General features: G+C 38.9%; 2 protein-coding genes across 5 annotated transcripts in view; one reads left to right on the top strand and one right to left on the bottom strand.

Moving 5' to 3' along the window:
- The first annotated feature begins 1 nt into the window (after position 1).
- On the top strand, positions 2 to 6,678 carry LOC139949623 (uncharacterized). Its single transcript, XM_071948062.1, has 5 exons — positions 2 to 272; positions 1,306 to 1,435; positions 1,994 to 2,125; positions 4,862 to 5,022; positions 6,074 to 6,678. Exons 1-5 carry the CDS (start codon positions 111 to 113, stop codon positions 6,332 to 6,334), a joined length of 846 nt encoding a protein of 281 aa, XP_071804163.1. The 5' UTR covers positions 2 to 110; the 3' UTR covers positions 6,335 to 6,678.
- Positions 6,679 to 7,841: 1,163 nt separating this feature from the next.
- The window catches only part of LOC139949618 (uncharacterized), a 49,426-nt gene continuing 41,222 nt past the window's right edge, over positions 7,842 to 16,045 (bottom strand). For all 4 annotated transcript variants that reach the window (XM_071948053.1, XM_071948055.1, XM_071948057.1 and 1 more), the window contains exons 29-33: positions 15,814 to 16,000; positions 14,276 to 14,538; positions 13,327 to 13,469; positions 12,491 to 12,655; positions 7,842 to 11,413 (exon numbers count right to left, since the gene is read on the bottom strand). In XM_071948053.1, the coding sequence (XP_071804154.1) occupies positions 11,408 to 11,413; positions 12,491 to 12,655; positions 13,327 to 13,469; positions 14,276 to 14,538; positions 15,814 to 16,000 (764 nt within the window). In that variant the 3' untranslated portion in view covers positions 7,842 to 11,407. The remainder of the gene's footprint in view (positions 11,414 to 12,490; positions 12,656 to 13,326; positions 13,470 to 14,275; positions 14,539 to 15,813; positions 16,001 to 16,045) is intronic.

Below are 16,045 nucleotides of genomic sequence, written 5' to 3'. Positions count from 1 at the left end.
TAGTAAACAATCAAATTGCAAACGTCAAATCAAAGTCAAAAACGGACCTTTGTTTACATGGGAAACTTTCTACATTTTCAGTGTTTGAAATTCCTGAATGATTTGAAACCATGTTTGGATCGATAGTTTCATCCCGTATGAGACACAAGCTCTTTCTTGCATCATCTACAGACGATTCCCAAGCATCAAATACAGCATTTCTGTCTCCGTATTTGATCTTGGGATGTGGAGTTGGGATGGTCACTTTTCCGTCTTGCCTCGGACTCATGCAGGTTTGCACAGAGCCACAATTCAACTCAACAATAGTTGTGCAGAAAGTGCAACAATTATATTATATTAAAACTTCACAGTGCTTTTATTCACACATAAAAATGATAAAGGCAAATACTTGCAAGTTGCATACAATACATTAGTTTTTAAACCCATCATCATTACCTGACCTGGGGCTCTGTTTTGTCTGTGTTATTTAATATTTGTCTGCACTCATTTAAAAACATTATTTTGTACGATTTGTATTCTAGGTAGGAATTTAGTAGTAGGGGGGTACAACCCCATAGGTCATAGGCCTAATACTAACTATTAAAAAATGCAAATGGCAAAAATATATTAGGAAAAATGAGTACTAGCCTACTGGGTCTACTGGGTCAATATTGACATTGTTGAATACTATTTTTAGGAAATGCTACCATGGCTACTGCGCTCTATACAAGACAAGAGCTGACTGTATTTATAATTAAAATAATAGTTAAGTATAAGGAACATTTATATTGATTGCGCAATGTCCACCTAAAAAAAAAATAGTACTACAACTGAGGTGCTCAAAAAGCGCATGAAAAGAAAATGAAAAAGGCAAGAGGGAACAGAGGGGAAACAAAAGAAAGGAAATAACTGCAGAAAAGCTGTTTGAAACAAATTGAATTTCAATCTGTCTACAACATGCATTTATGTGGCCCAAATCATCACACAAAATTGTTAGCCCTGAATAATGGTTCTCAAACTGAACAGTGCGAAAGGTACTCCTAACTACCGTAGTACGTAGAGACAAGAGCGAACCTCATAGATAGTTCTAACGTAGGTCTAGGATAGTTGCGATTTCCATAACCCTCCTCTTCGTCGTCGGGATGAAGGTTACGTTATTGCAACTGTGTAGGTCTAGGTCAGGAGTAATGCGAAGGGACCCTTCAGGATGGAGGAAGTATACAATCAATCAGTAACCATTTTCAAAATACAAATTTCATTACAAGTAAATGAAAATATAATTACTCCAATTTAACAAATAACAGATTTTTTTCTTTTCTAATCTAGGTGTTGGTGTTCCGTCCTTTGCGTCTGACCTGCGCATTGTGGGGAGCCAGTGTGTTGGGACTTGTGTCAGTTGGTTTGTCAGGAACAGTGGCATCTACATGTGCAATGCATATCTTCAAATTCAACATGGGTATGATACATGTAGATAGTTAATATTCTAAATCTAATGATTCAATCAAACCCCTAGCCTACATTCCCATATCCTATATGAACCAAATCTACTCCTAGAACTACCATGTTTGTTCAGCTATTGTCCCCAGTCCCTTGATAGCGTGACGATAGAAAGCAGAACAAGTTTTATAGTTCTAGGACTAACCCAAGTCATGGAGTCGTGTCCGAGCAGTCTACTTCATTGAGCCCAAACTCTAGTGTTGTCAGCAGCATTGTTTGAGTTTGAATCCCGGTCATGACAGTTGTGCTTTTAATTTGGGGACTTGACCACAATTGCTTCATAAAAAAATTGGGAAAGTTGTGCATTCTGCTTTACCAGCAAGGCTCCTGTGGATGATACCCATTCCTACACAGTACAATACATCCTTACAGACTATGAAGGGGGTAACCCGGTTTCAGCCAAAGGAGTAGGTGCAACGTGCCCCTGGTCAACAGCCCAAATCAGTTCATAGCCCTCAATGTCACATCGTACTAACAGACAAAAACTACTATTAAACTTGTACGAATCCTTTCACAGGTATTGGCTCTTCATTGACATCTTATGGAATTCTAGAATCTACGTTGATGTACGGTGCGACATCATCACTAATCTTTAAGTGTCTTGGAGGGCGATTTAGTTCTGTCTTGCCAAGTAATCTGCTACATCCAGGTAAATATTTATATATAAACTGCGCCAATAAAGTATCTAAACACTTTCGAAAAGTCACATTTATCGGAACCTGAATTAGTATGCCAAAGAATAACTATTCATTTCTATTCACCGTTAATTTCTGCACATTTTGACACATCTTGTGTTGCGCTATGATGTTGTTTGGTGGATTTATGGACACTTGAGTGGCTTAAGGTCGAATTTCAAAAGTTGCAAAAGCCTCTATTCACCCCAATTCGATCCAGAAGGGAACTCACACAAGCCTCACACACAGACAAAATCGAGACAAAAGACACAAACCCGTTTCGTTTACTTGACCATGAAATTTATGGCCGTATCTTTAACTCTAAAACTGCTGATATCCTGTCCTCAATACTTGGTGTGTCCTCCATCACTGTTAACGGCAATGAGTCGTCTTCTCATACTCCCAACGAGACATCTGATCTGTCCCTGGTCAATCCCCTGCCATTTCCTGATCAGGATGCGTCGCAATCCCTCGAGAGTGGTGTCAGGCTTGATGGACTTGTTCACTTTCTTCTGCTGCAGAAGTCACACTCGGGCGGCCACTCCTTGGCAGGTTGTCCACATTTCCCTGAGCTTGGTAGCCATTCCACCATTTTACTGACCGTCGCTGGTGACGTTCCAACTTGATGAGCTGCAGCTCGAATCGACATACCGGCTTCTATCAAACCAACGATCCGTCCTCTTTCCTGTTTGGTCAGTTGAGCCATCTTTCCTGTTATGGCCATCTTTCCTGTTATCTTGAAACACCTTTCCCTGTCTTACCATAATCAGGGATTCTGGCTCTTAACCCATTTTGTTGTATGCCACCCATCTTTGACCCCTTTGCTTGGTTACTGACAATTATTGCTGATGTTCATCGCAACCGATTTATCCAAAACGCGACAAAAAAACATTTATGAAGGGCGGGCAAAAGAAACGCTGATCTTACTCGTCACAATACAACGATTTAGCTTGAATAGGGGCTTTTGCAACTTTTGAAATTCGACCTTAAGCCACTCACGTGCCCATAAATCCACCAAACAACATCGTAGCGCAACATAAGATGTGTCAAAATGTGCAGAAATTAACGGTGAATAGAAATGAATAATTATTTTTTGGCATACTAATTCAGGTTCCGATTTATCTGACCATTTGTAAGTGTTTAGATACTTTATTGGCGCAGTTTATAATGTTACAAATACATTAAATACTTGGTTTGCAGTAACACCATGTGTGTATTGCAAGGTAGAGATAGTTCTTAGAGAACTGTCTTTCTTTGCGTGCATTCGATTAGCTTCCCTGGGTCGACCCCGATGTCGCGTATTATTTTTTTTTCCAGGACGAACGTGGGCACACAATTACCCCACCTTCGTCCTCGAACCAGGAAAAAACCCCAGACACGTCACCACGTGAGCCTTCCTGTGGTGATGTCAGTGCACCTCGGGCCAGCCCCAAGAGCCCCACTTGTGGATTAGGTCACTTGGGGCTGGCCCGAGGTGCACTGACGTCACCACGGGAAGGCTCACGTGGTGATGCGACTGGGTTTTTTTCCTGGTTGGAGGACGAACGTGGGGTAATTGTGAGCCCATGTTCGTACTGGAAAAAAATAAAATACGCAACATCAGGGTTGACCCAGTCAAGCTAACAAACGCACCCACTATTGTAGGCCTACTACCACGGAGTAGATTTATCGGATGTTCGGGAGACTTCTCAGTTCTGAAAAGAACAATTTGCACAGATAGTTGTCAAGTGTTGAAAGTATCCTATGTGTTCTAAAGGACCTGATTAATAATAATAATTAATAGTTGATTATTATATAAAGCCATCACTCACCAACACTTTTGGCGATCCAACTTTAGTATCTCTAGTCACTGGGCCACTTGCATTCCTTGAATCATCTCAGCTCTCTTGGTAGCATACAGCATGTGCTGTCAAATATGTAGCACACCAAGCTAAATCAATCACAAGAACCATCTCTGCCCTCACATGTGCCTATTTACTCCTGGATGAAGAGAAGCAACAATGATAGTCAACAGAAAAGAGTGCTGCCATATATATTAGCGCATACAGCCTGTACATGCTGCCAAATGTTGCGCACCAAGCTTATTCAATCACAAGAACCATCTCTGCCCTCACAGAGACGCCCATTTTCTCCTTGGTGAAAAGAAGCACTCAGTCATAGTCTGTGCTGCCAAATATCACATGTAGCACACCAAGCTTAAAGGCAGTGGACACTATTGGTAATTACTTTAAAATAAATATTAGCATAAAAACTTAAACTTACTTGGTAGTGAGTAATGGGGAGAGGTTGATAGTATAAAACTTTGTGAAAAACGGCTCCCTCTGAAGTAGCGTAGTTTTCAAGAAAGAAGTAATTTTCCACAAGTTTGATTTTGAGACCTCAGAATTATGAATGTTTTTTCTTTCATTATTACCTTGCAACTTCAACGACCAATTGAGCCCAAATTTTCAGTTTTGTTATTTTATGTATGTGTTGAGATACACCAAGTGAGAAGCCTTGTCTTTGAAAATTACAAATAATGTCCAGTGTCTTTAATCAATCACAAGAACCATCTCTGCCCTTAATGTTCCCATTCACACCTGGGCGAAGAGAAGCAACCATGTATTGCATGACAGAGCCTGTGCTGCTACATGTGTAGTAGCACATCAAGCTGAATCATGAGTACCAGTAATAAATTAATAACAGTGTGAGTTTTGATTTGTTTCTTGTAGGAGCATTCGCCAGAGAGGGTCTCTCAGCATCTTTTAACTATGCATCCAATAAACAGAAGAGATCTTTACGGGTGGTGGGCAAGAAATACGGATGTCATACATGTGGTAGGCGACGACTTAAGACCAAAGACTTTGTTGCTGACCACCAACCCCCACTAGCGGTAAGCTTGAAATATTAGATTGAAACAAAATTTGTGTGTTACACTTGGTTTTAAACTCGTCAAGTTCATGTAAGGTGGAAAATAAATCAGAGTGATGTACATGTACATAGATTACAGGCATGCAACTGCAACTTCAAGCCCCCCCCCCCAAAAAAAAAAAAGAAGACAAGAGAAAAAATATTCACACAAGCCCCCTGCCGTTGATTTCACAAAACTCTTCCTAACTTGGGACTAATCTTACGACTTAGGACGAGTCCCAACCCTGCACTGTAGCATGCAGACCTTAAGATTAATCCTAAGTCAGGACAAGTTTCTCGTCCCAACTCGAGATAAGACAAGTCCTAACTCTTTGTGAAATAAACGGCTGGGCTTGTAACAAGTTTAGGCTTTGAAATAACCCACAGCACCCATAGCAATTGCTGTGGTGCCCTGTGCTTTTGCTGTGGTGTTCTCTGCAAGATTCCAATACAAACTTACATTTCCCCCATAGAGGTCGCCCTAACCAGAGGAAAATTGCTGTGTCCCGTCAAAAGAGCGAAGTTCAAGGCCTGTAACCTGCAAGTCTATGTCTCAAAACAAAACACTCTCATTAATATGGATGCAATCGTTAATCTAACTTACTAAAGGCAGTACACACTATTGGTAGTTACCCAAAATAGTTATTGGCATTCAACCTTGTAGTTGGTAACGAGTAATGGGGAGCTGTTGATAGTATAAAACAATGTGAGAAACAGCTACCTCTGAAGTAACAAAGTTTTCAAGAAAGAAGTAATTTTCCATGAATTTGATTTCGAGACCTCAGAATTAGATTTTGAGATCTCGAAATCAAGCATCTGAAAGCACACAACTTCGTGTGACAAGGGTGTTTTTTTCTTTCATTAATATCTCGCAACATCGACGACCAATTGAGCTCAAATTTTCACAGGTTAGTTATTTTATGCACATGTTGAGATACACCAAGTGAGAAGACGGGTCTTTGACAACTACCAATAGTGTCCAGTGTCTTTAACTCATAACCTTTGATGAAGTTAAGATTGTTTTGTCTCTGTAGGTAATCAGAGAAAGACTGATGACCAGGAAGACATGGTATGATGTCATATTCCGCAGACGGCTACGAGAACTCAAGTTCTACCCACAGTGCAATACATGCTCGGATACCCAAGGGGTGCATTTAAGGACGGCCTTTCGCCCCGGGTTAAGGGTCTGGAAATGGAGGCATATTGTGACCCATTCAACAGCCCTGAGATTATATCATCTATATCTACCTCTACCAGTTCTGATGCCATACCTTGAGGGTCTGTTTGTAACATGACGTTTGACAAAGATTATTATTTGTTCATTTTAAGTATAACATTCAGGTATTTAACGGCACCAGACTACTTTGGTAATTGTCAAAGAACAGTATTCTCACTTGGTGTATTTTTTACATATGCACAAAATAACAAACCTGTGGAAATTTCCACCGAAGTTGCAATGCAAGAGAATAATGAAGGAAACAAAATTGTGTTGCACAAATTTGTGTGATTTCATGTGCCCAATAAAAGGCTTCAGGCCTGAAGTCTTTTAATATTTGAGTGACAAATTACTTTCTCAAAAACCAAGTTGGTTCAGAGGGAGTCGTTTCTCACAATGTTTTATACTAATAAACAGCTCTCCATTACTCGTTACCAAGTAAGTTTAGATGCTTACAATTTTTTTTAGTAATTACCAATAGTGTCCAGTACCTTTAAAGGGAAGGTATATGTTTGGTAGTCACTCTTAAAATTAACGGCAATACAAATTTACTTGGTTAGAGATAAAGCAGTCTTTGATTGTATAAAACACTTTGAGAAACATTACACTGGAAGTAGTAATGTGGTTATAAAGAAAATGTATCAGTTTTTATCAGAAAATTATCATATTAATCATCACATGGTTGGATATTGACCAAATTCACAATTACACTGGTATAACAGTACTACATGTAATGTTCACAAAATTGGTACAGTTAAAAAAAATAATACAGTGTTGAACAAAATGTAAACAGCAATTGCAGTGAGTGACAAATATTGTTGTTTCACTGTTCCCATATGGCATGTCGTACAAGAATGTAACTCAATTTACCTAGTACCAGTGTTTAACATCTTTGAAACTTGGGCTATCTCTAGCCCTTCTCTATTCCCCTGGGAATAAGGGCCGGCCGGCCTTAACACTACAATCGTTTTAACCCCACTGCGTCCCCCTGCATATGGGCATACCCGAGAGAATATCCGCCCCTGTGCCAGATATGGGGTAAGTGGTAAAACCCTGGGGTATTCTAGAAACGTGCAACCGGAAACCCTGTGGAATAAAGACAAAGTGAAAGTGTGCCGAGGAAACCGAGGGGGAAAAAAAGGTCCAAGGCCTCCCAAGGGATGCATTGACCCCTTTCAGGTACGTCACACGTGGCGACTGCGTCACACTCACCATCTTGGTGGTCAATAAGTTTACGTGTTAACCCTGCGTCGCCTAAAATGCGAACTTCACCGAATAACGCACAGTGATATCGCCCACCAGTATGGCGCAACCAAGATTATTCTGATGATGACGTTAGGTGAATTGGGTCAATACAGTATTCAATGGGGATAAGACATACAGTGTGAAAAGGGCTGCTAAAATTTGTACAAGTCGCTGGAAACGACCAAGATTGGGCATGATCAAGGTCATGTACTAAATGAGCTATGCATCTTTGTAGCACATCACATGATTGGTTCTTAACCAAAAAAGTTCACAGTATATATATTACCATGGTGAAACAGAACTAATTTTAACCTCTCAAAAATAAAACACCCACAACTGGATTACAAACCAAATTTGTTGTATTTGAAATTAAATGACATTAATGGTTTACATAACGGTTTACAAAAGGAAAATAATTCACAAAATTAAACTTGAGAAATTATAATGGAAGTATTCTTTCATCGTTCAAAAAGAAAATACGTTAGTTAATTATCTTTAAGATAAAAATTTGGCAATCTGTTAATGAGAGCATACATGTACACATTAGAATTCAAGTAGGAAGATATGTACACGAGGTTCAGTATTATTCCTACTTCACTCTGACTTTTGGGCCCAGAGAAAATTTGACTTATATAGAAATAGCCCGATAGTCTGTTAAAGCTTTGACCACATTAGTCTAGATTGGCGAAGGTAGTTTTTACCTTATATAAATGTAGACATCAAACTCATTTAAAAAGGTGGTAAACATATCACTGAATATCTGGACCAGTTATTTCTTTGCAGGGTAAAATAATCCGTAATTGGAATACAGAATGAAATGTTTTTGAGTAAAACCACATACCTCACAAAGGAATCCTTTCTAAGAATGAAGTGTTTTGAATCACTTTCTCTAAAAACACATTCCTTTTAAAAGGAGTTTGTTTCTCAAAATTGTATACACTATCAACAGCTGCAGTGCTTTGTTATCAAGCCAGTGTTCATGGTCATTCATTTTTGGAATACTAACAAAAGGAATGTACGTGTGTACGCCCTGTCTTTAATAACATGTAGACTTATTTCTTACAGGTATAAAGAAATTTAATTTTAATAAAATACTCCTAAAGGAATAATAATTGTGCAAAAATTGTAAATATAATATAAACATTTAGTGAAGACCTACATGTTTATATCAAGAATACATTAATTTCAATATGGTTGGAAAGTATTTGATAATTGTTTTACATAACTCTGCGAGAGTGAATATTTGTGTATTTATTGAACATTGGGTGAATAAAATAGTATATTTTAAAAAACATGTATATTAGTTTTATTGGAATTTTTGAAAGTGTTGTTTTAAATATTAAACAGACATGGTATGGCAACAGCATGTAAGCAACTGGCAGACCACATATTTTGTTGTCCAGGGGAGGATTTCACAAAGGTACATGTAGTCCTAACTTAGGACTAGTCCTAGGCAATGCTAAGAGATAGGACCAGTCCTAAGTTAGGACCAGTAACTCGTCCTAACTTAGGACCAGTCATATCTCTTAGCATTGCCTAGGACTAGTCCTAAGTTACGACTACCTTTGTGAAATCCACCCCAGGTCTATATAAAATATTTACAGTTAATGTTACTTTACTTTCTGAGCATTTTGCCGATGGAACCACTTAACATACTGGTTTTGCTGGTAGCCTATAGACACATAAAGAGAGCTACTTAACGATCATCTCAACAGTCATTGCTTTTTAAACTACTAGACCTTCCATTTTATTATGGCCACAGATTTTTTTCATATGCTGCACCGTTTCTTTGGAATAGTCTTCCTGTGCATAATAAGTCTCTTTTGAAAACTCGTTTGTTTAAAGCTGCATTTTGTAATTTGCTTACATGTATTTGTATCTTGTATCTTTCTCTATTGGTATATTTTATTGTTCTCTTTATGCGCTTTTTTGTAGAGGCTTTTCACATAAAAGGCGCTTTACAAATTAATCTGCTCAATCTGTTCCTGGCTAGAACATGTAGAATGTGGTTTACCAGCTAACAATACATTGCCTGTATTCTTGTAATTGGTTTACTTTCAGAACTGAGAAGTCTCCCAACTTTTGCAAACCCACTTCGCGGTAGTATAGCATGACCGTTCTTTTAAGAACAAAATCTACTTAGCAAGTAGATTCACACATGGTGTTACCGCAAACCAAATATATACAGAACATATTGCTTAGTAATCTGCTCAGCCAGCTGAGTGTAGAGCCACAAATTGAGAACATCGAAGAATATAACTCTACATTGGGTGCGTTCGCTTAGCTTCCCCGGGTCCACCCCGAACTGCCCCTGGTAGGTTCGAATAGCTTTGATGTCATTCCAGGGGCTCACCCGGGTCAGCCCCAAGTGCCCTGCTTGTGGAACGGGTCACTTGGGGCTGGCCACGAGAGGGTGAGTGATCATTCGATTAGCTCTTGTCAGGGGCTCACCTGAGTGAGGTCGACCCAGGGAAGCTAATGTCACAGTAATATGTAATGAAACTTTTAATTCAAACAAAAATACAATACCAACGAAGCATGAAGTTGAGGTTCTAGACGCACATATCGGGTCCATGCTAGTAGCGGATATTATAATTAAGATAGTCGAGTGATAATGAACAACAACTTGAGCCAAGACTAAATCGCGGCAAGAGTTTTTGTCACATAGTTGTTGTGCACAATCCTATCACTTTATATTCTCAGTACCATTCAAAGCTGGAAATCATGCATGAATCGTTCCTCAGATTTCCGAGGGTTGATTCCGTAGCGTCCATTTGCGAAGTTTGGTGGCCAGAGATGCGGTTGGTAGCTGCTGTCTTGCTAAATATGGATGGGTTAGACGTTCTTGATGAAAATAACGAGACAGTTTCTTCGCAGCTTTCTAAACAAGTAGACACTGTATTCAGCTGAAACTTTCATACATCTATGTATTTTTAGTAAAATATATTATATAATAGATGTCAAATAGATGTTTAGTAAGATAGTTTGGCCCTTAAAAATCAGCAGTCCGTTATTACAAAAGCAAACTATGATGTAAAGACACTGGACACTATTGGTAATTGTCAAAGACCCGTCTTCTCACTTGGTGTATCTCAAAATATGCATAAAATAACAAACCTGTGAAAATTTGAGGTCAATTGGTCGTCAAAGTTATAAAGAAAGAAAAAAACAACCTTGTCACACGAAGTTGTGTGCTTTCAGATGCTTGATTTTGAGACCTCATAATCTAATTCTGAGGTCTCTAAATCCAACTCACTGAAAATTACTTCTTTCTCGAAAACAATGTTACTTCAGGGGGAGTTTTTTCAAAATGTTTTATACCACCAACAGCTCCCCATTACTCGTTAAGTAAGTTTTTATGCTAATAATTATCTGGAGTAATTACCATTAGTAGTGTACACTGCCTTTAATGACTTAAGCACCACAATCGGAACTTGAACCCACACTTTGCTGATTAGACACACCAGAGCTTCAGTCCAATGTGCTTGACAGTTGACTTACCCGAAGCAAGTTTTTATGCTAATAATCAATAGTGTCCATTGGCTTTAAAATAATTGAATTGATTCGTATAGACATTTTGAAATATTATCTTAACAGACCGTTTCATCAGCTGGAAACCAGCATGAATTTAAACAATTCATTTGTGAGATATTTACAAATAACTTAAAAAGTTCAAATTTCCAGAACCACAAAGTCTTCTATTAAAATATAGTTCTTTTTTTTTAAGAAGTCTATAAAAAACACACTTGAAATATTTACATTGCTTTTAAAAAAAATTAATCAAATATTTACAGATATATTCCTTGTACTTAAAGTTTACAAAGCTTGGAGAATACAAAAATATTACAATAAACTGTGAATTAAACATTTTGGATAAGCTGAGATGTTCTTGACGACTTTCTAGAAGTTATCCCTGTGGGGAAAAATGGGAAAAATAGAAGCAATATTAATTCAAGATTGGCCAGTCGTGGTGGAGCGGTTAAGAGCATCGTACTAAAACTCTGGTATTTATATTCAGTAGAGACAGTTGCTATCATGTTAAATGGTTCAGGGCAGGCCTTTGTATAGCACCCTCCAGATGAGCATACCCTGGTGCCATTATGCCATACACATCCATTCAGAATTGTGTGCGGGTGTTCACCGTCTCTTACGTAAATTTTATAGTTTGAATGACACATCGGGGTAGCCGCCGTATGTGTCACATGACTTATACGCGGGTTACTCAAAAGAAAAAATCACGTTACGGCCCACTCCCATTATTTATTAAAATCTAAGACAAATGTATGTTTTTCAAGTGTGTTTTGTTGTGTGTCCTACAATAAATTGAAACTGTTTTTCATGCGTATGAGCGCACCGAAGGAGCATGAAACAGCGCAAGCTTGCAAAACATGTGAAATACATGTGACATACACATGTAGCAACTGTCTCGATAGTCCCAGTAATTCAAAGTTAAGTGGTAACTTGTGATCAAGCATATCATTGCATCAAATCTAACAAGCAAAATTGAACAAAAAAAGGTTAATAGGTAAGCGTTTTGCTCAAATCCTACCAAGCTAACTGCTGACTTAACAATGACTAGAATAAGTATTGCCGTGTAGCTACTAAATCACAACTTCTTGATTTGTTTGTGCAATTCTTAATCATGGACAATAAACCAAAGTTTGTATGTAGGAGATTGGCTATTACCAACTTGGACGTAAAGCCGTTGGTCCCATGTGTTGTGTAACACATGTAAAATAACCCAGTGCGCTTATCGAAAAGAGAAGGGGTTCGCCCCTGGTGTTCCTGGTTGTGGCTGCTTCATACGCCGTAGTACCTTGTAAAGCCTTATAAGTGCTACATAATTGGGTCTCAGAATCCATCACTGCAATAACCTATCTTTCTGAAAGTTTGTATATACTCAGCACCTTGAGTAGCTTGTTTGGAAGATACGTGTGCTATATAAGACTTTGACATTATATTGATATTATTAAATGTAAAATCATCTTACATTTCCACCCATGACATGAAACGTGATGAAGTCAATGTATTGTGAGATCCTTGCATAAACACCAGGTTTATCTGGGCGTGCGCATCCATATCCAAAGCTCGTTGCCCCCACGAGATTCCATCTGCCCTCTGCGTCTTCACAGACCAATGGCCCACCACTATCACCCTAATAACACAGTGGACAAAAAACAATTATGTCAAACAAAGATATTGATGAAATAGTGACGCCGCCAACATACATGTAAGGCTATAAGATAGCTCAGTAGGTAGAGCGCCGACACGTTAATCCAGAGGTCGTTGGTTTGAATCCCACTCTAGTCAATTCTTTGTTCAACCCCAAAAATCATTTTAAAAATTGACCCAGTCAGTTTAAAAAATTTACCCTTGTGAGTTTCCAGTCTGAGGAAACATGGAAACAAGGGTGTTTACTATTAAACCAGAAACACCAACATTTCCGCGAAAAGTGTTTCAGGTTCTTTTATGTGCACTACCAACCCTAGTGAAAGCACACAACTTGTGCAACTAGTTTTTCTTTTCTCCATTATTGTCTCGCAACTTCGACAACCAATTGAGTTAAAATTTTCACATGTTTGTTACTTTATGCATATGTTGAGATACACCAAGTAAGAAGACTGGTCTTGGACTATAACCAATAGTGTCCAGTGTTTTTAAGGGATGCAGCTTTTTATTTCAGACATCAAATAATTAACGACAAGCATGACAAGGGAAACTGACTGATTTGGGGTTGAACAAAAGAAAATTTACTAGAGCAGAAACGGCAGAAGGGAAGTAAATAAAGCTGGGGTTGAGAAAAGGTTTTTAAAAAATTTGACGAACCTGGCAAGAGTCGATGCCTCCAGCTTTGTAACCAGCACAGATCATGTTATCAGTGATAGTAAATATACCTTGCAGACTCTGGGTGCATTCAGCTTTAGGGACCAGCGGTATTCTTGCCTCTTGCAAGATATCTGGAGTCATACCTTGAGAAATAAATCAGATTTATATCAAGTGTTAGTTCACAGTTCTGTACGTAATATTAAGTCATAAAAAAATGCCTTTGGAAACTTCAAGTGGCTTATTTTAAATAAGGGAATAAATATGTGCTTGGCCGGTTTTAAACACTGTGTTTAATACCGGCTGCAGTCTGGATGCGATAATTAACAGAGCTGGAGGCGAGGGTAAATATCAGCATCCAGACTACTTGCAGTTTTAAACAGAGTGTTTAATACCGCACATTTTTATTCCCATTCATCAAAACTTTTTAGTCCAAAAGTAAAAGAAATGCAAAAATTATAAATTTTCAATGAATTCTTTCAACAAAACACCCCTCCAGCTATAAAATGGTAAGGCCCTCTGGTAAAAACTCCTTATAAGGAGATTGAAGTGCGCGTCGTGCGTATCGCGTGATGTGGCACAGGTGTTACAGCCGTTGCTTTTAACCAACAGGAATGAATAAACTGTCTTATAAATATTATAAGAGCAGGTGCAAGCTTGCGGGTCTCGCCATATTTAAACACTTCTGGCTGTGGTTAAATTAAACACCCTCACGTGATGTCCTCTCGACCAATCAGAATGGATAAACAGTATTACTGAATGCCCAATCAAAACTAGCGCAATATAACCATGAAGTCAATCCCTAACAAAACATGAACTACCTTCTGTTGTGAAGTTCACAGTTTTTAGACGATCTAGTCCCCTACTAATTTTTCTTCTTCAACAACCACTTTCATGAATTTGTGATTTAAGCATTGGTCTTAACGACTTTTTGGGGCAATTTTCAACTTACCATTTTCTGTTAGAGTACCCCATCCGCTGATGTAACACTTATCATATACAAGGGTCTCATTCTCTAGTGTTTGCAGACAAGCTGGTCGAATATTATCAGTAAAATTGATCGGTGACTCCAGTTTAATGACCGAAATATCATTCTCATTGGTTGCTGGGTCATAAAATGGATGATTGTAAACTTCGCTGACGTCCCGGAACTGGAACCCTTCCTCTGCACTTGCTAGATTTGTGAAACCAGCAACTGCATAGTTTATGATGTCCCTGCCGGCAAAAAAAAAACTCTGTTAGCAGTAGTCCAGCATTCTCCTGGAGACGAACAGATTATACAATTCAAAACGTCGAGACCACACCGGCTCTTTTCAGAGCCACCCTTCCTTCAAAAGAGATTTTACTCATGGTTGTACCCACAAGTTTACTATTCATATTTATAGTCACTCTTATTCTCCACACCATGCAAAGCTTCAAACACCAGTTATTCTTTTAGCATTTTAAATACCTGGGGTGTGTCTTATCTTTAGTTAGGAAGAGTTACTCGTCACTCGTCCTAGTTACTCGTCACTCGTCCTAGTTACTCGTCACTCGTCCTAGTTACTCGTCACTCGTCCTAGTTACTCGTCACTCGCCTAGTTACTCGTCACTCGTCCTAGTTACTCGTCACTCGTCCTAACTATAGGACTAGCCATACGTTTCTTATATCTCCTAGGACTATCCACCTCTGGACTCAATTTCATAGCTGCTTAAAGGGTTTGGGTATTTTTTGTATGACACAAAACACAAATGTCCACAATGTTTTTATACTATCAACAGCTCTCCATTGCATGTATTTACCACGTAAGTTTTTATGCTAACAATTAGCATAACAACAGTGTCCATTGCCTTTAAGAAGCTTTATATACATGTAATTGGGCCCTGGGCTAAAGTTTCATTATAAAGTCTGTTAGCGCAAATTGTTTTAAAGAGCATAGGGCAAATCAAATCAATTAAATCTAACCTCACGTTAAAATGGTGTAAACTGCAAATGCATTCAAAACCCATCCAGTGCAAAACTTGTCAACATCCAAAACATCAGGACATTTGTACCGGGGTGTTTTGGTTAAATCCTTACTTTTTCAGAAGGAAATTTGAAAGATGAAGTCATTGGATCCGATGTGAAGCGGTTGACACCTCTAAAAGCAAGTTAGAGTGCTAACATTTAGGCGACCCGTGATTGCCCACTGGCCAGCAACGCACACACTCAAATGACTCGTTTGGAAGCTTAGTCAACCGGTACTACAATTTTCACCGCTTCCATCGCCAGGCCGTCTTTTTGCAATAGTGTCACTGGTTACCCTCTGTGCTTTACACATGTTAGCATGGAACAGGCTATTGGGACCAGTGAAGATCCAATGGTCCTCAGGCTGGTTCCAAATGGTCGACCACAATACTCACCAATGGTTGACTAGCTTGGGTTCAAATCAAAATAGTTAAGCTTGAGCTAACCATACACACTCGAACTTGCTCAAAGTTGAAGGTGGGATACTTAAGGTCTGTACTTACATGCAATGAGCGGCAGTGATAGCCCATTGGTTATTGATCAAGGTAGCTCCACAACGATGCGTATACGTCTCATCTAGAATAGAGAGGATCCATGGCCAGGTACCAAGTGAAGCATCGTCACCGTTGACGATACGAGAAATAGGAACAGACGCCGCTCTAGTACCGCAGTATCCCGTCTCTAAAACATCTGTTAAGTCAAGACAGAATCACAGAATTTCGTCAAATTATTTAC

This window comes from Asterias amurensis, chromosome 17 (genome assembly GCF_032118995.1).
Source record: "Asterias amurensis chromosome 17, ASM3211899v1".
Taxonomy (NCBI): Eukaryota; Metazoa; Echinodermata; class Asteroidea; order Forcipulatida; family Asteriidae; genus Asterias; species Asterias amurensis.
Note: the sequence above shows the minus strand (reverse complement) of the source record. Positions and strands in the feature narration are given on the sequence as shown.